The sequence below is a fragment of the Ruditapes philippinarum genome, unplaced genomic scaffold, assembly GCF_026571515.1.
Source record: "Ruditapes philippinarum isolate M1 unplaced genomic scaffold, ASM2657151v2 ctg11827_1_1_1_1, whole genome shotgun sequence".
Taxonomy (NCBI): Eukaryota; Metazoa; Mollusca; class Bivalvia; order Venerida; family Veneridae; genus Ruditapes; species Ruditapes philippinarum.
In genome coordinates, this window is record NW_026859670.1 from 1 (window position 1) to 24,538 (window position 24,538).

Consider the following 24,538-nt stretch of genomic DNA (forward strand, 5'->3'; position numbering starts at 1 on the left):
CATGGATACAAAACATCACAAAGGCGAAAGACTTAATTTTGTTACAACTCAAGTTATTAATTCCTCATACATATTATTAGTTATAAAGACTTTTGACATGTTCTACTGCTCAATTTTGAATGCAAGGTTGTAAAGTTATATAGAACAAAACCCCGTTTAAAATGACCATATTATCCGCAAACATCTTTAAACGATTTACTTAGTACATTTTACAATACAACACTATTATTTAATTTGGAAAAATGAAAAAAAAAAAGTTCATAAAGTAACAGTATGCACTTGTATATTAAATATAAACGTTACAATTTTCCTATACATTGTACCAATTTTCGGCGTTACATGTACTGAGTATAGTACTTGAATTTTAACACTTAAAAGTCATCTGAAAAACATGAAATTTCAATAAATCTTACAATACTTTGTGACTGATATAGAAAGTGTGAAAATAATGCTTTGTAAGTGCAGTATCATTTTCATTAGGTGTTAAAATAAATTAAATGACATTTTAAAGCAAAGAATTAGTAGAGTATCTCATTCCTGTGTGTGTTCACGTGATTTATTTTTAAAACTAAAATGCCAAAATAAAATTTTAGTCATACTTCTGTACTGTTGAGATAACAAAAGCGCCTTTCCAGAATGCTGTAACTGTGAAAAATGAGATATTTATCTCGGCCGGATGGCAAAACACTTGGTCCGCCTGTTCTCTAAAAATCGTGTATGTTTTCCATGATGTATGTCTGTGTTTGTTTTCCTCCAAGTAAATAACTTTCTTGCGATGATTATTACTGATAAATGTAAATCAACATAATTTTGATTATATCGTTTTCTTGTTATCTGATAAATGAATTCCACTGTATCGTTGCGAATTGTGTTTATTACAATGACAGGTTCATTTGTCCATTTTCTTTCTAAAAAAGTAGATTTCATAAATTCGATTATTTTATTTTTCAAAAATAAGTAAAACAATTCTCCTTATTCTGAATAAGAGATTCACATTACAATTTCTTTCTTAACGGTTAAAAAGAACGTATATCCTTGTTTATACAATCGATACATATGTATATTTTATTATCAATAATTTTGCTTTTGGCAAAATAAAATATTTTGAAACATTAATTCGGTAGAAATTTATTTTCAAAAGATATGCTATGAGCAACAGGATAGAATTTCAGAGTGTTATATAAAAAATGAATTAATATTATGATACAAATAGGCAATTAAATTAAAATTAAACGTTTTAATATATTCATGGCAGAAGGACAAAAAACAACAACAATTAAAGAACAAAAAAAATAAACAACAACAAAACTTACACTGTGTACGAAGCTTCTAGATTATGACGTAAGCTGATGGCGATAGTCTTGTTGTTATCCGCCGGATCTTTCTCTTCACTTATTGTGTCACGTTATGTATATGTTAACATAGGCGGAATCACTAAAATTTTTGGGCATCAAAGATAAAATCTTTTAAACGATGCTCCTTCATTTGAAATCGGGTTTCCCCTAGAACAAAGACAAAAGCGTGTCCGCCGTATCATTTGGGTTAAGTATCTGTCTCGTTGTTTGCATTGTCGACCAGTTAATAAAAAATTTTTTCACCAATTTTTTTTCCCCTTTTTGTAGCCTAATAATTGGGGGAAATGAAATGTAAAAACAGGGAAACCCAAAGCAGATCCCCCTTTTTTGGGGTTGAACATCGAGGGAAAGTCTCTGCCCCCAAAATTCAAAAAACCATCGACGTCGTATATTTGGCTTCAGCAAGGTGTGAGATTTTGTTCTAAAAAGTTTTTTTGGAAACTTTTCGGAACTCATGTCAATGGCAATGAAATGCATTTTTTGTCAACAAAAGGAAAGTAAATACATACGAAAAGTTCGCATATATACAAAGAATCGTTTTCTTACATTTTCCTTTTAACCTTTTTAATAATTGTGTAGTAGCAAAGGTTAAATCATAATAAGTTAATTTCCTGGCTATCTTAAAATTCCATATATTGTTTACACGACCATTTTAAATTGTACATAAAAGCTCTTTATCAAAACACAACATAACCTTACTGTAAAAATTTTTCAAAAAAATTTTCTGTCAAAAAAAAACTTATTTATTTTAAAAATTAAAAAAAATTTTTTTGGAAAGAATTTAAAATGTTAATTTTTATACTGATTTTAACCCATGAAAAATATAAAATGTAGTTTAAAAAACCTTTTCAGACAAAAAAGAAAGAAAAAAAAGTGTTATGTAAAAATATGTATTAACAAACTTGTTAGAAGAAAAATTTTAATGCAAATTTCAAAATAAACCTTTTTTTGGAGTTGGGTTGAAAAAGCAGTTTGGCGCTTGGTTTTCCGTCAAAACTTTTTGTTTTCCCAAGACAAATGGAAACTATTTTTTCAGTACATATTCGGCCCCGAAAATCTATCTACTAATTAGATATTTTTGGGCTAAAAATCATATGATCAAAATTTAAAAAACAGTTAAATTTTTTTTTTTAAACAAAAAATTTTTTATATTTGAAATTTAAAAAAAGAAAACACCAACAAAAAACTGATTATTACTATACAGTCCCTTTGAAATGTAAAGTAAACATCTTTTGAAAACATAAAGATAAAACATTTCACGTTTTAAACTCTACACACTACAGGTAATTACAGTGTGATTAGTAAAATGTTAGTTAAGCTGCAGTAAAACATTTACATCCCTCATTGGGATTCCATTACTTGTTCTAATCATTTTAATTCAATTACCTTTTCAAAGAATATCTTCAAGTTTGAACTTTTTATTTTTTAAAGTCTAGATCATATGACGAAATTACAAGGTAGTTGAAGACAGCCTGCGGTGCTACCGGTATTTTATATAAGCATCAATTTCAGAAATAAGCGGGCACCTTGCTTGGCGTAGAATGCTGTCTTCCTAATTCTAACGTTTCTAAGAAAATTTGAGGAACAATTATTTTTATTCATGATAAAGATGTTTAAAGCTGAGAAAAAACTTTTAAGACGAAATAATAATAATAATAAAACAAGAAACCTTTGCTTGCATTTCCGCAAGTGGCGTGCATTTGATTTCACCACTTAACAGTCTCAGCACGCTGGAGATCGATGCCTCCTTGTTTGTTGCAAACTTTAATCTTGGTTGAGCGGGGTATCCTACGTCTAAACTGATGGTCAAATTCAAAGCTTAAAACATAAAAGTAAATCAATACATTCACTTTTATTATCAAAGAACAAATCTTGAGAAGACCTTCCATAATTGCGGACAATTAGTGCTTTCATTTTTGGTAACTTTGGCAACATTTAGAGTATCACTTTTATCTATGTCTTGCAGCAGCTGACTTATAACAGTCTTTTTCCATGTCTCGCCGCCGGCCGGCAGAGAGACAGAATCAAGATACTGGTAAATGAACTTTAATTCTAATCTAATCACGCAGTGCCTTGTCGAAATACGGCACCAAGAAAGCTATGTAAATGATTGGTACACAATAAAAGGAAGTTTGAGGTAAGATTTTATGTTACGCTTAAAGCAAGGGAAAAATAAAAAGTTACTATTCCAGTTAGACAAAGGTTTTGTAACTGCACCGAGGTTGATATCACGTTTATATAATTATGTGTATTCTAAAATCAAAAACAAAAAAAAGATATAGATGCAAATACTCCAAACTTACTTATGGAACTACAACGACGATCAATATAGCTGAAACATGCACTTGCAGAACTTATTTTGTCCACAGCTAGTTCTATGAAGTCCGTTGCTATATTGTTATCGTCTACAACATTCAGCACACTGCTTACATTGATCACTGGTTGTCCAAACAACACGACAGCTTTTGCAGAAAGATAAGACCCAACTACCATATCTGAGATATCAAATGATTTATGATTGTCTTTAAGCGTTTTAATATAAATTATGTTTTGGTGTGTATTGTTTAGTTTTGTTTTTTAAACTAATTGTTTGTTTTTTCTTTTAATTGAGCATACCATGTATGGTTTCAGACTAAGTTAATAGGCACTGTTTATGTCCTTTAGGTCATATCTAAGATATAAAAAGCCGCATCAGTTTATGTACGATTGTCTTTTTGCATTTGAATATATGTTTTCAGTCTGATTGTCTTTTGTAGTTACTTTTTTGTTGTGTGTTGTTGACATATATTCTTTAGTTTTGTTCTTCCAAATTGTCTTTCGGATTTTCTTCTTATTGAGCAAACCATGTTATCAAGCAATGTGTTTGCTCTTTTGAAATTCCCTTTGTATCTATTTTTTGATTTGCCTTACAGAGATTGCGTTCGCCGGAGAGCATTATATTTTAACGTATGGTAATGCGTGTTATTGTTGGTGGTTTTGTGTTCTTTTTCATGTTTTTTGTTGTTGTTGTTCATTTCTTAAGAATACATGTATCATATTTTGGGGTTAAATCTATTTTTATCAATAAATTTTATTATGCTCAACATTATATAAATAAGAAAGAAATCACACAGGCAGCATATCAATATTTGGAAACAGGACTTTGAATAAATCATTCGTTCACTAATTACAAAGGAAACTTTGTTCTTAGACCTAAACAAATTGTTAAGTGACTTGACATTTTTAATCATCAATACATTTGATACATAAAACAAGTCAGATATATCGAAATGATTATTATAAAAATGTATGTTATGATAATATATATTTTAATTATCAAACATTTTATATAATGGTTGCATTTAAGACTTTAAAATCTAAAGTCTTGAAAATATTTAAAATTCCTTGTCTTATTTGTATGTGCTTCTATCATACAATATAATACATTACAATACAACACAATAAAATACAGAAAATACAAAACAATACAATTCAGTTTATTTATTTCAGTTTATTTGTTTCAACAATTAGCAACGTTTCTAGAATAATTTAATTACAGAAAGCACAACCAATATATTATATACAATATTTCAATAATATGCTTCAACTTACCATTGACATCATCCGAATTAACATCGTGATTTGATGAAATTGATATCCCAAATCCCCTTAACCCAGTGTCGATATCAGCAGACATAATCTTCTGGGAATATTCTGGCCAAACACCTTCTTTATATCCATTATAGATATATACTGCGCCTCTGGAATCTTGCTCATAAGGGGCTCCTATTGCGATATCTGTATTATAACAAAAATAATTTAGCTGTTACATAGGTACAACATTTACAGCATAAGATTGCGACACTAACTCAGATGTTTCGAAATGACGTAGACCCATTTTTCTATAACTTCCGTCGATATACTTGTACATATTAAAAGTAAACTCATTTATCTTACTTATTGATATGAAATAGAGCTTTCAACAGTAAGATACAAAGTATAGTTAAACTGCTTCATATCAAAGTGTTTTGTACAAAAATCTAAATGTAAAATCACTCTTTTTATATCACTCAATATAGATGTTATTAATGCCATTTCAATATGATTCACTAGGACTATGATAACAAATGAATTTTAAACGGACCCGAGAAAGAATCAGAATTAATGTCGCCAAGATTTGCTATAGCACTTCCAAATCTTCCGTATGGCTGTTCTCCCTTTAAGATCTGATGGTTTGGTTTGAAAATCATTGTCTGAAAGTAAATTCTAAGAAACTGATTACATTTGCTAGTATACCTGAAGCCAAACTTTCATGTTGTTTTATTATTCAGCCTAGATATTTAAAGTTATGCTCCTTTTTACAAAACGAAGTGCAAAACAAGAAGTAACTAAATTGTGAACTTCTGGCTAATAGAGGCAAACACTCACAGTCAAATGACAAGGCCTTTGCTTTGCTACAACGATTTGTTGCTTTTGTCTTGTCATGATTGAGACAAATAATTCCATGACTCTTTGACGTTTTATATATATATATATATATATATATATATATATATATATATATATATATTATATATATATATATATATATATATATATATATATATATATATATATATATATATATATATATATATATATATACACAAACATTTGATTTTTCAAAATTAATTCGATAAATATAATAAAAAAAATTCGCCGTAGTAGATCCAATATATTTCAAACAATACATCTCTGTACAAAAACAAAATGCATAACAAGAAGTTACTAAATTTTGAACTTGTGATTTGTGCTTTTTAAGGCAAACCATTTAACGACAAGGCTTTTGCTTTGCGTCCTATATCTAAGTATTTATCACCATTGAGATATAATAACCTTTTTACTTTTTATGTCTATATAAACAATAGGATTTTTCTCCAAAATTACTTTGACAAATAAAAAACAATATTCACCGTAGTGGACCCAAGGTAGACAAATACCATGCCTATTTCTATCCCCTCAGTGAAGATGTCGTTTGTTAAGGTACTATACATAGGCGCACCGACAAGCAGGTCATCTTTGTTGTCATTGTTAACATCCATTGTACACAATGTGGCTCCAAAATATGTATTTAATGGTAAATCCTGTGAAAACATTACATACAGAATGTATGTAATTAATAGTAAATCGTTTGAACATTGTGTAAATGTGATGAACGTTTATTACGATGAATAAGAAATGTATTTTGAATGGATTTTCATTTGATATCTTCTGTTTCCGGTCAAGAATTTATCAAAAATTAATTTTGTTGTTTTGACCATAACTTGGAATATATACTGCATACTGGCCTGATAATTCTTGCTAAATAAAATTCAGAATATTTTACGAAAAAGTAAATACAATTCACGAATAAGCAAATATACTAGCAAAAAATGTACATCTCGGATTTGTATATAAGATAAGCTGATTATCTTAAAAGAAAGTAATAAATATCGTGAAATGGAAAATTGCAGCTTACTGAAAATTGTTTCACAATAAAAATACAAATATTTCTATGATTATTTTATATCTTTTGTTTTTTATTAAATCACTGATTTTCATTTTTATGAATTATGCATAATTTCTCATTCATGTCTGTAAGTCGCAAAAAAGAAAAAAAATCAACAACCACAAAATAAAAAATGCTCTAAAATAATTGCAAGACAAACGATATATTCTTTGGTATTCTAAAGAACTGAAACAAAATAGCTAGTCAATTATTTTCATTATTTCAAAGTTTCAAAATAATAAGATACGGTTTACCTTGCCAGATTCCATTCCTTTTAAGTTCATTAAAGCGTTCTGATAAACGTGCTTGTCCTCGTTTGCGCTAAAAAATGTTATCTACAATATGGTGTAAGTTTTATTATTACACAGTTCATTTAGGCAAATACAAAGCACGATCAATAACATTATTATTATTATTATTATTATTATTATTATTATATACCTAACTTCTAAAGCACTTTTTTCATGCACATTGACACGTTCAAAAGTACTGTACAGTATAACCAAATAAATGATACAATTTTTAAAAGAAAAAGAACAACAAAAGAAACAGATTAAAACATCAATATCGATCAAGTCACACAATCAAATCAAAGGTAGTTTAAAAAGTTAAAAAGACCCACATTTATAATAATATTCAGGTAAGAACCTTAGACATAATCAGTCATAATAAAATCTCTTAAATAAGTGAGTTTTAAGTGCTCTCTTAAACACTGTTAGAGTTTCACAGCTTTTAAGTGTTCTAGGTAGGGCATTCCAGAGTTTAGGGGCTGCCGTCATAAAAGCACGATCACCATAAGTCACAATCCTACTACGCGGTACAACAAGTGCTAAGCAATCACTCTGGGATCTAAGTTGTCTGGATAAGGTATTTAATGTCTAGCATGCAAATCAGTGCAAATTATGAATGAATACACTACACATATTATGGTGAACTTGAGTTATTATAAATGTCCCGTATTGCGTGTGTTGTGCTCCACAAATATGAATAAAGGAAGAATTACACAGTTTGAGGAGAAATTAGATGGAGTCACGTGAGTGTTATTATCCACATCAAGACGAACATACAACGACATAGGATACTAATCCTACAACTGTTTTAGACTTTTCATGTTGGGCATCAATTGTCCAGTTTAGCTTTTATGCCTCCGCCATTAAATGGCTGGGTAATATAGTGTTACCCTGATCCGTCATTCCGTCCTTCCGTCATTCCGTCATCAGCAGTTTCCGTTCATTATCTTAGAAACGGTTGCACACGTTCAACTCAAATTTGACATATGAATATATAATAAGAACATACAAGTCAAGTTCGAATTTGGTCATGCTCCGATGATTTATGACAGAGTTATGCCCCTTTATGAAAGTTTCAGTTTCCGTTCATTATCTCCCAAGCGGTAATATTACACATTCAACTCAAATTTTGCATATGGATATGTCAAAGGAATGCGCAATTCAAGTTTGTATTTGGTCATAGTTTGATGTTTTTTTGGCAGGGTTATGCCCGTTTAACTTTGACAAAAAAGAAATTTTCAGTTTCCGTTTATTATTTCCCCAACAGTTGTACATATTCAACTAAAATAAACATATGGATATGTCATAAGATTACACTGGTCAAGTTTGAATTTGGTCATGGTTTGATGATAGCTGACATGGTTATCCCTCTTTAACTTTGAAAAAAGATCAGATATTTTTAGTTTCCGTTCATTATCTCCCCAATGGTTGTACACATTCAACTCAAATTCGACATATAGAATAAGCAGTTTAAGTTTGAATTTGGTTGTGGTTCAATGATTTTGGACAAAGCTATCTCTCTTGAATGTTGGACAAATTTGTTTAAAAATTGTTTGTGTTAACATAGAATAGTTTTTAAAGGGCTTTAAACTTAAAATGAAAAACAAAAGTTTGTGCAAACAAATTTGGAACTAAATATTATAACGTCTGGAATTTTGGCTGCATAGGGGGCATCCGTGACGTGACGAAACATTTCTACTTTATTTTTACTTCAACGTATACAGTAGCGGCTGTACAACGTTTCACCGTGATGAACATAGTTTTCAATCCCGAATATTAATTTTCCAACCCCTGCCCTTCAGATCGTTCAGCACGACATTTATGTTGTGTTGGTAGTATAATAGTTCTATCATTTCAATTTTAGTTGTTGGATGGTTCCAGTTTTCCTGCGTATATTTAGTTTTATCACCCTAAGGACATTGCCTGCTTTACACATTTTATCTTTTGTATTAGATTTGCGGAGATCATATCCTCTGCCTCTATCTAAATTCAATTTTATTTACTTCCATTCATTGTTTTTCTCATTCGGTGCACAAATAATTTAACTTTTGGTTCATGGATGGAGAAGGGTGCGTATACTCAATAATACTCTACAAACAAAAAATGCTGTTGAAGGGGTCATTCAATCATTACAAAAAAGACGTTTAAAAGCACTATTACAAAATGAATGATCATTTTGTTCAGCTCCAAACAAGATGCTAGTATACAATTCCTAAAAAATTCAGAAAGATTCATACTACATTACCAGAAGGATAAATGTTTATCAATTTAAAATACACTTCGAGCCAATCAACAAACTATTTTGGTCTTTATTCGAAATATAAAATAAGACGCTTATCATCCTAAGAAATTTATGTAAATCATTTCATTGACATGATCCATCTTGTATTTCTTGTTAAAACAAGAGAACATCAAGATATGCTTCAAAGTTTTCAAAATCAAAGGAAAGATGATCTTTTAAACAAACAAATAATGTGCCTGTAATATACCGCAATGGCCAAATATTGAAACATTAAATAGCGATAAAATTAAAAATGTTACAGACTCGGTTTGATTGAGACTTTAATAAACAGAAGTAGTAAATTCAGACGGCATTCGGCGGTTATTATGGAACCTTTACTGTGACACTTTCGTGTCATTCCACGAAAAGCGGCGTATGTCCTGCAAGTTAAACATTGAAAAGTCTCGCAACATTTCAAAAGTAGAAACAACATCCAACAAGATCATGTATCCAGTACAAAGAAATGATTTAGACAGCAGTTCATATGGACCGAGATATTTTGTTTGAATATATTTACAAATTATGCTTGATCTAGAGAAAACGAACACTAGTGTAGGGAACAGGCAATTTTTAGCAGGTAATAAGACTATAATAATGATATTTGACTGGCATTTCTACTGATAATGCCATTGTTTATACAATGTTCTTAACACATCAAACAGAATAAATATAGAGACATTAAAAGGAAGAGATCGGTGTATACTTTCAATGAATTCCTTGGTCTGCAGCAGTAGAAAACACACAGGAATGGAGTAGCAAAAGGATGATGGAAAATCAAGAATTGTTATAGATTCTGGTTATAAAATAAAGAATAACGGACGAATATCTAAAAAAAAACACAGAAAACGGCAAAATTGAAAATGTTGCGGGGTCAGTTGATTCAGCCTTTTTCACGGACGATATTGGTCCCCATGCCCCAAAAACACTGGTTTAAGCAGAGTTGTTCAACATTAAAAAAAAACATGAAAATGGTAAGATGTGTTCAAAGAAATTGTCCAAAAGGATTGAAATTTTAACAACTATTGTACAAGTCAAATAATCTATAGATTCATCAATATCTGCCGCATCCACACACCATAGTTTTAAAGTTCAACTTTAATCACAGGTAGGAAGCAACACACGACACAATTTGGCTTGAAGTTAATAAAGGGTGTGCTCCTTCCTGTAAGAAGCATTCCGCAAGCAGCGTCCAATAGCGTTAATAGAAATTTCACGACAAATGTGATTGATTCTTAGCGTTGTTCAAGATGCTACAAGCATACACTGGAGTGATATACTGGCTATGGACATTAGGCTTTGTAGAGACATTGCATGCTCGAAATCTTTGTCAGATCTTTATCTTGTATAAATGATAATTTAGATTTTTGACATGTTTGCCAATATATTAAATATGCTTTAGTGTCAATTTTTTGTTAATTGTGTATTTTTTAAAAACAGTAGCTCCTTCATTATGACTGATAATAAGCGTGACAAAATTCAATGATATGTTTGATGATTACAGAATATTTAACCGTTAACATTCCTGACGCCAGATTCCAAATCATTAGTGTTCAATAAGCATACATTAACAAAGCTTGCTTTTAAAAGTAAAAATAATCTCATCATTATTTCTATAATTTGGTAGAAGTTGTAGCTTAAAATCGAATTATTATAAAGAATTCGTTGACAATAAGTTATTTAAGACATTTATATTGCTTTCATGCAAATTAGATAAATTGTACCAAATGTATGACGTCATGATTGACTTACCGCTCCTTTCATATCATCCCTGGGCGCGCCAAATACAAAATATGTCTTTCCGTCTGAGAAATACTTTCCACTAGTTGATGCATAACCTAACAAAACAGATCAAATAATAATGAGACGCTTATAAGAACAGAATACACCATTTAAAAAATTAAAGGACAGAGCAGAGTGGACCGATTGTAGCTGTGAAAATTGTTTACTTTTTATTAGTTTTTTAACAAGGTTTTCAAAAACTGGTTATAAGACTTGGATAATGCGAGCGGGCGTCAAACAAGATGGTTTACCGTCAATAACTTAAATATCTTAATGAAACTGGATATATAGCAAGCATATGTTCAACATCGCTTGGGATTGCTTTTGGGTCCTCTTATTTGGAATAAGAAACCTTGTGCAAAGCAAGCTTATGTAATGACCATCCATTAGGATTGCTTTTGGCCTCTCCTAGGGTCAATGTCAATGTCACTTTTACTAAAAATAAAAAATCGTTTTTTAAATTAATTTCTTTGAACAGTTCACAATATTTTTACTTTCAGATTGTCATGAAAATTAGCATGAACGTTGAGGCATTCATCTCTGAAACAGTAACTAATAGGTCAGATATTGTGATGTTTACCGACAGCTAGTGTAAGATGTGAATGATTTTGATAAAATATGATATAGTGTGACTTACCTAGATATGGTCGGGTTATATCTGTGCTCGTTATTTTATTATCCATGTATTTTGTATCTCCGTTTCCCAAATCAACAAATCCTCCAGTCCAGTCCAAAAATCCTGTAGCGCCCATGAGCAGGTTCTTTCCATTCTGTGAGAAGATTTATATAATTGTGGGAGAAAATGTGTATATTTTTTGTTTTGATTTGTCAGAAACAATTACTTTTCTCAATTATTCTTTCTTTGCACTTATTTTGATGCAGGATTTTTCATGCAAAATATGAGTAGTTTATGATGTTTAATGTTGTTTAATACTGACTCTGGGAATGTTTATGTTTTTAGATTTTGTTAAGTACTTACTAGGTGAGTATAAGATTTGTATCATATGCATTTATCATTTCTTTTAGAGGGTAATATTTCTCTTCTCGCCGCTAAAAGTCTTACGAAAAACTTCGTATACATATACCTTTTAAAATTCTCAGATAAGTTATTCTCTTACCGGCGGATGATTAGCTTACGACATACTTTTTTATCGTCAGATTATAACCACTTAGATTATAACCACTTAGATTATAACCACTTAGATTATTACCACTAAGATTTTTACCACTTCAAATATTACCACTTTGATAATCTTATATTAGTACCACTTTATTTGACTACTTAGAAAGTTGTGTTACTTAAATAAGACATGTGTGATTAAACACATGGCATGGGGCGTATTTCAGTGTTTCCCATATACGAGTAAAACCGCGTCTATGTTTTTTTAACTCCATGTGTGTATTTATATATTTATATCTTTTCTTTCCTTATTGTGGGATACAGTAAAATCATTGCAGAGCAACACACTCTTTATAAGGCAACAATTTTAGTTGTTGCTTGAAGGTGATGTTCTATAAATGTTAAACTTATTTCTGAAGAAGTCTTTTCTTTAGAAAGATTTGATAAAGTTATTGCAAATAGGTCTTAGTTATACAAAGGGTTGCTAAGAAAAGACTGCACTGTATGTTTTCTTATCTTACCCGTGCGTAGTGGACAGATATTCCAAGTCCGGCCAATCCGAAATGCCATCTGTAATTGTTGGTGTTTGTGATTCTTTTATATATTCTACCTTCTGGTGTTGTGACGGGAACCTTTCTCACATTAGCCATGTTTAAATCTAAAGGAACTTCATAACAAAACCCGGTCATATACAGAATATCTCTTGAGTCGAGATCTATCTCATTCGTCCATTTGTGTGCGCATGTCTGAAATACAGTCATTATTATACTTTGACGTCATCTAAAGAACGATGAGAGGGGAACCAGTAATTTAAGTATAGTGATACAGGACTTCATGACTTAGATATATAACGTTACCCCTTTATGCGAAGAACAAGAGAGTGGGAACCAGTAAGTACAGTAATATCACCGATAAAGACGTGGAAAATGATCGCGTGACAATCATTTATTCTAATGTTATTGGACAAAAATATTAGGGGGCAGGGGACATATTCGAATGATGGCCCCGGTCAAATTTTTTAATAACTCAGACATGGTGTTTTGAAGGTACTGATAACTTCTGATATTTCTCTGTCATTGTAATTCTTTCTTGTTTGTGTGTAGGAAATGAGATATATTTTTGGGTTTTTACCCGAAACTAAGCATTTTGGTAGCTTTGTATGTATTTCTGACTCTCCGAATGGAGGTGAAAAAGTTAAAAATCAAGCTTTGACAGTTGGCGCCAAACAAGTAAGAAACTTCAGATAAATTTTGTGAAAAATCTAAACGTATGACAGACACTTTATTTGTCATTTCTGAAAATGCCATAGCTTGCACTGCGTGTTACTGATATTTTTAAAGGAATCGGGCGGATTCTGGAGTATGCTGCACCTTCATGAAGATTGCCCATATTGGTATATTTTAGGTGTGATTTTGGCTAGGTGGGGTAAATATAAATTGCTGTCAGTCATTTTTGAAGGAGCAATGCATGCAAAGTATTATTTTTCTTCAATGTATGTCATATATCATTGAATAATGCTGTGCAACTGGTTATCTGCCTGTGAAACAGATTTTGAAATATTTGGAATTGTGTTTCTGGTCACACTGAAATACAAAAATTTTATTTTTAGGTCCCCTGCCCCCTTAAGGACATTTTGAAATTTATAAAATGTGTTGGAATTGACCCAAATGTGCCCATAAACATTCCTTCTACATTTGTTAGTCAAAATTTTGAAGTGACTGTAGGATTTATCAAGTTATGTAGAGTAAGTAGACTGTCAAGTCAAGGGAGGTTATAAAAAATTTAGAATTTTGGCAAACACTGTACTTCACAAAATGTGCACATTTATCCAGATTTAACAGTTTTATATTGTGCAAATTGACATAGTAATGCATAATTGAGCACTTTTAATTGTATCAAATGTACATAATGTCATATAAGTCAACAGTGGTATCTTTAATGCATTTTTAGGTGTATGCCAGAATAAATGGGGTCTGGTTTCCTGTGAAATTCATTTTGGGACATTAAATATGGCTATAATATTGTTTTTTCTTTGCTATTATCTCCTTCCAAAAGACTTTAATTACTCTGAAAATACTTTATGGTATTTAAATGAAGGTGGGAATACACAAAATAACCATCTCACAGGTTTCCTGGCACTTGATATTAAGTAAATCATATAACAGGCATGGTCATTGTACTAGTTACTTCCCCTGAAATAGGGTCTTTTTTTTAAATATTTGATTAAATACAAAAGTGACCGCAGTATTCACTTTTCGAAGTTAACGTTTAATGCGAAATACTCCATATTTTAAGAAAATAAAAGGAAACGCTTTAATGCGGAATCATATAAAAAATCTTAAGGGGGCAGGGGACATATTTCGAATGATGGCCCCGGTCAAATTTTTTAATAACTCAGACATGGTGTTTTGAAGGTACTGATAACTTCTGATATTTCTCTGTCATTGTAATTCTTTCTTGTTTGTGTGTAGGAAATGAGATATATTTTTGGGTTTTTTACCCGAAACTAAGCATTTTGATAGCTTTGTATGTATTTCTTACTCTCCGAATGGAGAGGGAAAAGTTAAAAATCAAGCTTTGACAGTTGGCGCCAAACAAGTAAGAAACTTCAGATAAATTTTGTGAAAAATCTAAACGTATGACAAACACTTTATTTGTCATTTCTGAAAATGCCATAGCTTGCACTGTGTGTTACTGATATTTTTAAAGGAATCGGGCGGATTCTGGAGTATGCTGCACCTTCATGAAGATTGCCTATATTGGTATATTTTAGGTGTGATTTTGGCTGGGTGGGGGTAAATATAAATTGCTGTCAGTCATTTTTTGAAGGAGAAATGCATGCAAAGTATTATTTTCTTCAATGTATGTTATATATCATTGAATAATGCTGTGCAACTGGTTATCTGCCTGTGAAACAGATTTTGAAATATTTGGAATTGTGTTTCTGGTCACACTGAAATACAAAAATTTTCATTTTTAGGTCCCCTGCCCCCTTATGTAAATGCAATATATGTCTTTTATCATGAAGGAAACGTAAGGTAAACATATAATTTTATCGCCAATATACATGTGTTTTATTTATGGTTACATGATAAGTATCTTACTAACAGGCAAATATTTCAATATCAGATTTAAGATATACAGACAGATACATGACCCACTCATAGCACAAAGTGGTACCAGTTTGTAAAAAAAAAAAAAAAAAAAAAAAAAAGCAAAAAAAAAAAAAAAAACCGCTTTCCTCTTCTTTCAATTTTTTCCCTTGAATTTAAGAATCTATATTAACTAGACTAGAAATACATTACATCTTTTGATAGGATTAAATCGCTAGTGAGCTTTAGTTTCACATGTCGTCTGGTCCAGTATTTCCTTATTCTTTCAAAATATCAATTTAACACTGATTTACTTTTGTAGATACGAATAATCAGATAAAGTCTTATACTTTACTTACAGCAAACACATCAGCCGAACCGGAAGTCAGGACATCGATTGACCCTCCAAGCCACGAGTGGTCCCTTCCGGGATTATAATTGTAACTTTTGCCTTCCAAAGTGTAACTTTCTGCATTCATGTTCTCTTATTTTAGAAAAGACATAAATGTTTAAAAAAAAACAACATTTAATTGCAATACGTTTTTCCCTAGATATGTCTTAAAATTGCATGCCACCAGATGAGCCAAACTATTGTAAGGGAATCAAAATTGAGAATGATTATCTAAAATTTTAAGAGAAATAAAAAAATCGAGATAAAAGTAATAATTTACATGTTATGTGCGATTTATGACTGTTTTTTCCCACTACCATTACCATATTTCTAATGCATAACTAACGCAGTGTTAATGATTTGACCTTCCTTTGGTAATTTACGTGGATTGTAAATGCCGTTTTCGATCTTTTGTTCATTTCGCAATATTCTACTTTAGATATATTTTCAAAATTTTCCTTAAAAATTATATATTGAATCTGGTTGCGTGCTGATCTAATTATAGGATAGTCATGGTACAATAAGGACTGTTTCTAAGTTTAATCTGGCCGTAAGAGTCTTAAATGTTACCGTCACAGACGATTATTCTTTTATATGGAAAGAAAATATATGAGATATCAAAGTAAATACCGTCGATGTTGAGTTTCGTGCAGGTGGACGTGCCTTGCGAAGGAAATGTGCAGGCAAACACAACACCTGGCCTCGGTACCTGCTGCAACAATGGGTCATTACTACGTGGAGCCCCAACCAGTATCCTACAATATATGTGTTTTTTTTTTATAATTATTATTATAATTATTACTATTAAACGTGAAGTTTCGAGCATGAGTTGAGATTGTCATGGTACTTGAATGATTTTGTAAACTAGTTGAAACAACAAACGGCCACGTGTCTATTTGTTTGACACTTTTCACCTTGCCTACCAGTTTGTGTTATCTAATGTAATACATGGGTTAATAAAATTTTATCTTAAACACAGTGTTGTTTCATTCGAAATTACTGATGAAAAGGCCTTGTATTGATACCTTTTACAGAGGACTTTTACAGCGCTTTTAGATCATTATATTGTTAGTCCCTCATATTTTCTTATACTCGTATCTGTTAGAAATATCAAATCACGTTACACGTAGTCATGCCAACATCGCTGTGACTCGAAATCATGTTTATTTAAGCCTTTAAGTATGAGAGTTTAGTGCTTTAAAAATGACACTAGCAAAGCTTCTTAACCTTTACCGTGTACTCGTAAAGGAAGATTTGTCCAAGTGATGGATTTTAGTACACATAAATGCAATAGACAGTAATTTGTTAATTCTAATGAAGGTATACAAAGGTTCTAATGCATCATTCAGGGTGTGTCAAATTTGAAAAAAAACCCTGAATGCATAAATGCAGAAATGCTCAAGTAAATTACTAAAATTCACCTTTGTATCGATTATTAATCAAAATAAACTATTCTGAAAGGTTGATTAATCATTTAGACAAGATCGAATTGTTTATGAATTTGTTTATTGCTGATAAAATGTATTCTTTTGTTATATCTTTGACCTACGCAGAATGCGCATGCGCGAAATGCTACTTCCGTTTCTAAGGAAATATCGTAGCGTAAAATGGTCTATATTTTCCCTCAGAACTTCCTATCTTGAGGTACTTTTTTATTAATTTATTTATTTGCAGTGCTCTTGTTAGCAATTCAAATGAATAAGAAATTATTCTTTTAACAATCCAAATGAACATCTGCATAATAATAAGGAGTTCTATGTAAAAGACAGTTTTGACAGATAGTTATTTTTTGCCCAATATTTTTTTTACGCCTGATAACCATTTATTTACCCCACATTATATATTGATCAATCTATTTACCAGCGATTTGCAGAATTCTGGTCATCAGCAATCCCTACAGAGTATCCAAAATGACTGTCCGAATCAGGGTACCCTTCTAGCGTCACGGCGTCTTTAGTTTCTATATTAAATCCATACGCGGTATAAGCCATCAACGTCCACAAAAATAACAACAAAGTGTTTAAAATTTTCATAATGACACTTTCAGCAGATTATAAATATTTTTCTAGTATTCCTTAATAATATATACATTCATATCTTCCTAACACATTTCTTGGTTTACAAAAATGAGACAATGATGTACGGAAGTTGAAGATGAAAAATATTTTAGGGCGGCATGGACTCGTGATGAAGGTGGCAATGAGGAAGCTACAGAAATTAAGTCATAAGTGACTTCCTATATACCGATAGAGATATCGATGTATTGATTATCACTTCCTTATTAATATATAGTATCCATCTTCTACAACATATTATCATTTTTTATTATATATATTTATGAATGAAATATTGAGATAAATTGATGAAATGAAATGTGTATCTTCATTTTCCGTATTTTCACTGTAAACATTTATTTTTTTCACCGGAGTGAAAAAATATTACCGTATTTTCACTGGTGTCTTGGCGGACTACTTTCTTCTTAATTAAGTCGATACAAAAAATTAAAGGGGACGTCATTCAATTTCTGATATAGAAAAGGAGAAAAAAATGTTTATAATAATAAACAGAAATCTATTGTGGTATGAAAATTATCATATTTCACTCGCGGCTACCGACACTCATGAAATATTTATTTTCATAACATCCGATGAAAATATAGTACTCACTAGTATATATATTAGAATTTCAGTGCAGTTGAATAACAAATTAATAAATATGAAATAATATAGTTGACAATTATTAATTTCTAATAAAAACATTCCGATTGGCTTCTATAAATGGAATTGCCAATAGAAATCATCGTTTTAGTATGGTTAAGTGTCAAGATAATCTTTCATATTAAATAATTACGCACAATTTCCAAACTTATACAGTTTTATAATTTCTCAATAATTCAACGGTCACGTAGTCATTAAAGTTTACAGATTTTGTAGCAAACTCTCATATATATGATACAAATACATTTTTGCATTGGGTTAATAATACATGGAGAATAATTTCAAGGAAATAAAGTAATATTACCTACAAGATAACATTTTTGTTTTTATGTCTGAAAATTTGATTAATTTTATTCTCTGCGTTTAAATGTTTGTGATACAAAATTTCCCAAGTTTAACAATACTTCAATAGTTCAATAAATAAATAAATGTGTACATGCTCGGGTTTTTAACATAATAGTTTGGTATGAATTTGTTTGGTTTTTTTTTCAGGTCGGAATACTTTTTGCATGTTATGATAAAATGAAATTCGTCTTCATTGTCATTACCACAGTAAAAACATAATCTTTCATTTCTTAGTTTTTCGATTTAGCCCATGTCTAAAAGATTCTATATATAAATTATACGACGACACTCTAGACGTTTTAAGGTAGAACGCGACACTTTGCGAACATTCGAGTAGCATCTTGAAAATTGGCATGCAAAAACTTGACCATATTTCTGATTGGATTTTGTTGATTTTATTTCAATAGTTTCAGCCAATTTTTGTACACACGACGTCAAAGTTGACCATTAAAGCCCGTTTTTTAACATGACGTCGTTGCGTATCCTTGGCAACTGTTACGGGTATTTCAACGCCATTGCCGGACAAAATATCTTAAATTCTAAAGCATTCGACGGAAATTACTTTTTCCTTTAAGCTGATATAAAATTTATCGTTTTACACCGAAAATTGTTTGAGTAATGGAAAGAAAATTGTCAATTTTGTGTAAAATTTGACGTTCAGTTTAGCCGCATTTTTAGGCTTAAAGTCGGCTTATTAAAAAATTCATGAAAAAAAATTTTGATTTTTTTCTTTAAACGTCCTTTAAAATGTATACTTAGTCAAAAAAAACCTAAAAAAAATAGGGGGTCACCGACTCAATTTTTTCGGTACACGTGATTTTATTTCCCCCACCCCTTTGGATAAAAGTCACGTTATCACGGGGCGTTTGTTTTTTTGATGTTATTAAAACGATCGGCCTGTGTCAAAATCCCGCTTTTTACGGCATTTTACACTAATATGACCACTGCGCAAATATATGGATACAATACAGGGTACGGAATTCCGTATATTGTAGATAGACAGGTAAAAATAAGTGAAATTTGATGTACGGACCATATAGCATGAAATACGTATATGACTAATTTACCGTGATCCGTACACTCGTAATATGCGGGAACTTTGAATGAAGTCCGTATTTACTAAAATGCGTATTTTTTTAATTACACGGTCAGATATTACCAAAAAATGATTATTTTTTATTCTTGTAAATACAGATTAGAGAATAAAGATGTTCTTCAGAATTACCCACTTTCTACAAGAGGAAAGAAATAATAGTCTGACATGAAATAGTAAAACTTTGAGTAAAATGTAATATATCTCGGTTTTATTAACATGTCAGTTGCATACTGATTAAATAGTTAGTGAAACATCAGCAGATCCTCTACAGTGCCCGTAGCATATACAGACAAAAAATGACAATATATATTGAAATATCTTTATTTTGTATAAAGATTTACCACACAACACTCCTTTGTGCAGTATATATATAGCTCAGGGCCGCCGGTTCGCTAAAATCCGCAGACGTGTATTTACAGCGTTTCATTATATTTCATGTTTAATTAAAGAACTGTTTCTAAATTTCCCTTTTCAAAATAAATTCTACCATTAATTTGGCTATACAGTGAATAATGAATATTTGCAAAGGCCGATTTGATAGTAATGTGTTTAATACAGCGTTTATGGTGAATCCTCAATTAATCGTTATGTTTAACATTATGATATTCTAAAATGATAAGCAAAACGAGAGAATATGTATCACAGATGTTTATTTACTTGCAGAATCAAACGTGCTTCATCTGTAATACCCACTGAGCTAACGTTTCAAGCATGACTGTTTGCTTCACGTTAATATAATAGACTAAGTTTCATTTATGAACCGTATATTTTAATTTGTCAATATTTCGCCAATTCTGTCAAATTGTTGCAATAGTTTTTTATTACAAGTGAAATTCAAATTCTGGTTTTTAATAGGTGAAATAAAATACATATCACTCACAGTATATCACTCTGGTGTGGGTAATGCAAAACGTATAGATTTGCAGAATTTCTTGTAGACTACGTATTAATTTAGGATTGAATTTCCGTAAATTTCCAAATTAACATAAAAATATATAGTTGTTTTTTGTTCCTTATGATGGAATATTTCTCGATTCAGGTTTATTAATCTTATTGTATTACAATATCAAAAAGGAACACAGCAAATGATTACTCTCAGCTGTATTTATTTTTGTTTGCGCAGAGTTCGCGTTGCCGTTGAACGCCTGACGTCATTTTCTTTACATGCGTCTGTTTACAATTCCTTATGAAGTTATTAATCATGCTTAAAAACAAGAAAAAAAATCGTTTGTTTTTCGTACAATTTTAAGAATTTGCAATGGAACATTGTTGTTGTTGTTTTATATGTATTAGTAAAACTCTAGAACAATTCTCCTGATAAGCTGAACATTATATACGCACTTTGAAGTCTTAAACGTATCTGCATACGTCGAATTTCTTTACAAAATTACTCACGGGGTGGGGGGAAATAAAATCAGATGTACCGAAAAATTTGAGTCGGTGACCCCCTAAATTGTAGTTATTTTGACTAAGTATACATTTTAAAGGACGTTTAAAGAAAAAAAATCAAAAATTTATTTCAGGAATTTTTTAATAAGCCGATTTTAAGCCTAAAATGCGGCTAAACTGAACGTCAAATTTTACACAAAATTGACAATTTTCTTTCCATTACTCAAACAATTTTCGGTGTAAAACGATAAATCTTATATCAGCTTAAAGAAAAAAGTAATTTCCGTCGAATGCTTTAGAATTTAAGATATTTTCTCCGCCAATGGCGTTGAAATACCCGTAACAGTTGCCAAGGATACGCAACGACGTCATGTTCTAAAACGGGCTTTGATGGTCAACTTTGACGTCGTGTGTATAAAAATTGGCTGAAACTATTGAAATAATATCAACGAAATCCAATCAGAAATATGGTCAAGTTTTTGCATGCCAATTTTCAAGATGCTACTCGAAAGTTCGCAAAGTGTCGCGTTCTACCTTAACTGGTACAGTCGCAAAAACAGAAGTAGTCGTTACATGGTTTGAAACAAAATACAAGTAATCGTGCGAAAATACATTTATACAAAACTCATAATCTAAATATGGAAGGAAGTGATCGAACTATATACTTCAACATTTGAAATATCAAGTACGTGGGAAGGTTGTTAAAATTTGAGCTACAATGAAAAAATAACATGCAATACATGATAAGGAACAAGAACAATATTCATGTGTATTACGAAAGCCCGGTAGGGACATTTCAACTTCATGAATTCCCGATTTCATCTTCAGGAATTCCCGATTTCAACTTCGCGAATTCACGATTTCAACTTCACGAATTCACGATTTCAACTTCATGAATTCACGATTTCAACTTCATGAATGCATGATTTCAACTTCACGAATTCAACTTCATGAATTAACGATTTCAACTAAACGAATTCGCGATTTCAACTTCACGAATTCACGATTTCAACTTCACGAAATCACGATTTCAACTTCATGAATTCACGATTTCAACTTCACGAATTCACAATTTCATAAATTCACAATTTCAACTTCATGAATTCACGACTTCAACATAATGAATTCACGATTTCAACTTCATGAATTCACGATTTCAACTTCACGAAATCACGATTTCAACTTCATGAATACACGATTTCAACTTCACGAATTCACAATTTCAATTTCATAAATTCACAATTTCAACTTCATGAATTCACGATTTCAACCTAATGAATTCACGATTTCAACTTCACGAATTCAACTTCATGAATTCACGATTTCAACTAAACGAATTCACGATTTCAACTTCACGACATCACGATTTCAACTTCATGAATTCATGATTTCAACTTCATGAATTCACGATTTCAACAACACGAACAAAATAGGGGAAAATCAAGCGCATGAATGAAGAATTGTGTTGATGCTTTAATGCTTACCCCCACTTGAACTTTTCACCAGTATAGGCTAGTCTGCCCAGCCGTGTACCGTGCAGTCTGGTCAAACTTTATACTGTTAGCTGACAAAGTTCCTAAAATCTCCAAAACAAGTATAGACGGTTCCATAAATGGAAGTTTATTTAAAACTTCCAGCACGTAAGAATAATGTAAGTATCTGTCACGGTTCAGAACTGTTCGCTACTTAGGGCTGAAGATGCGTAAGCGGCCGGATAGTTCAGTCGGTAGACCCGCTATTCCAACGGTATTCGAAGAGTCCCGAGTTCGAGCCCCTGTATAACTGAACATTTTTCTCACCCTGTGAAACTGGACGTCCAACGTGACTTAATCAAGCTAAGAGTTAAATTAGCATTGTTCTGTAACCCTGATAAATTCGATGCCGAATTTTAGTATAGCGGATAGCGGCGGGGGGGGGGGGTATGTCGCGCTATTTCGAGAAGAAGATGTGTAAGCGGCCGGATAGCTCAGTCGGTAGCCGCGGAGTGGTATTCCGGGGGTCCCGGGTTCGAGTCCCGGTCAGACTGCACATTCTTCTCAGGCTGTGTCATACCAAGTCAAGGTATACGGTATGTGTAATATACGTCGTAACCGTGCATGTTAGTGACAAAAATATAAGCGATTGTCCCAAAAACATTAATATATAATTATTACACATTGATGTCGGTGTATCATTATGAAAATATACGATAATTCACTGATGTTGCCGATAAACCATCCCGGTCTGATTTGTTCACGCAAGCATGACTAAGTTATAAAATTACTAAATACTACAAGTTAGTCACCTGATAGTCATATCATATCATCAGGTAAATATAATTTAATAATTCAACTGTAACAGCTACAGGCTATGTGTATCGTGTCACTAAATCACATGCCGGGCATGTACGCGTATATAATAACACTGTCCTACTTTGCAAGTATACGCTTCATCTGGATCAGATTTTGATGACTTGACCCACAATACATTTGATTGGTAAAATTGAATTTCCGGTTAAGCTGGCACGGCAAAAATGGCACAATGACTAAAATAAAGAAGGTCGCAAAAAAAAATTCACCTTATACACCGGCAGTCTACGTGAATATGCAATAAGTGTTGAAAAAAGCGTGTTGTTTTTGTTGTTGTTGTTTCTTTCTTTCTTCCTTCCTTCCTTCCTTTCTTCCTTTCTTTCCTTCTTTCTTTCTTTCTCATTGTAAATTTGAGCTGAATTGACTATATGTTTCAAAAGGATTGACTGTTATTATGGTGATTGACTAAAAACTTATTAGACTAAAAATAAAATTTTGCTTAAAATATAAAAAAGACTGTCCCTCTTTTTTTATAAATTGCTCATTACAGGTAAATCCCAATGGATACTAAAAGAATTTCTATTTGGCAGTTATTTATCGTTCATACGAAGTAAATTATAAAATTGAGAGCTATTATTGCAAAATATTAACTTATTTTGACTTTTACTTGTTCACTCAGTATAATTATACCCTTGGATGGGCATAATGTCACTTTTAACTACACATCGGCACTGTGAATGTAATAATTAAGGTGAGTTTTCCAGCTAAACAACAAAACGAAGAGCCACATGGTGTCCCTATATGCATAACCATCGACCTTCTATAAGCTTGAAACTAATTTCTGTTGAATTATATAATCAATCGATGACACAATTTAAAATATAATTCA

At 31.6% G+C, this 24,538-nt stretch overlaps 1 protein-coding gene across 1 annotated transcript; it reads right to left on the bottom strand.

Annotated features, from left to right (window-relative positions):
- Positions 1 to 3,024: 3,024 nt before the first annotated feature.
- On the bottom strand, positions 3,025 to 18,080 carry LOC132757467 (integrin alpha-4-like; the record flags this gene model as incomplete). Its single annotated transcript, XM_060748749.1, has 12 exons — positions 17,675 to 18,080; positions 16,445 to 16,569; positions 15,783 to 15,907; positions 12,853 to 13,077; positions 11,849 to 11,981; positions 11,182 to 11,267; positions 7,116 to 7,196; positions 6,287 to 6,457; positions 5,479 to 5,587; positions 4,947 to 5,132; positions 3,659 to 3,850; positions 3,025 to 3,173 (listed from the first exon to the last, which is right to left on the bottom strand). Coding segments are annotated over exons 1-12 (1,755 nt in total), but the record flags the coding sequence as incomplete, so codon positions are not given.
- Positions 18,081 to 24,538: the final 6,458 nt, after the last annotated feature.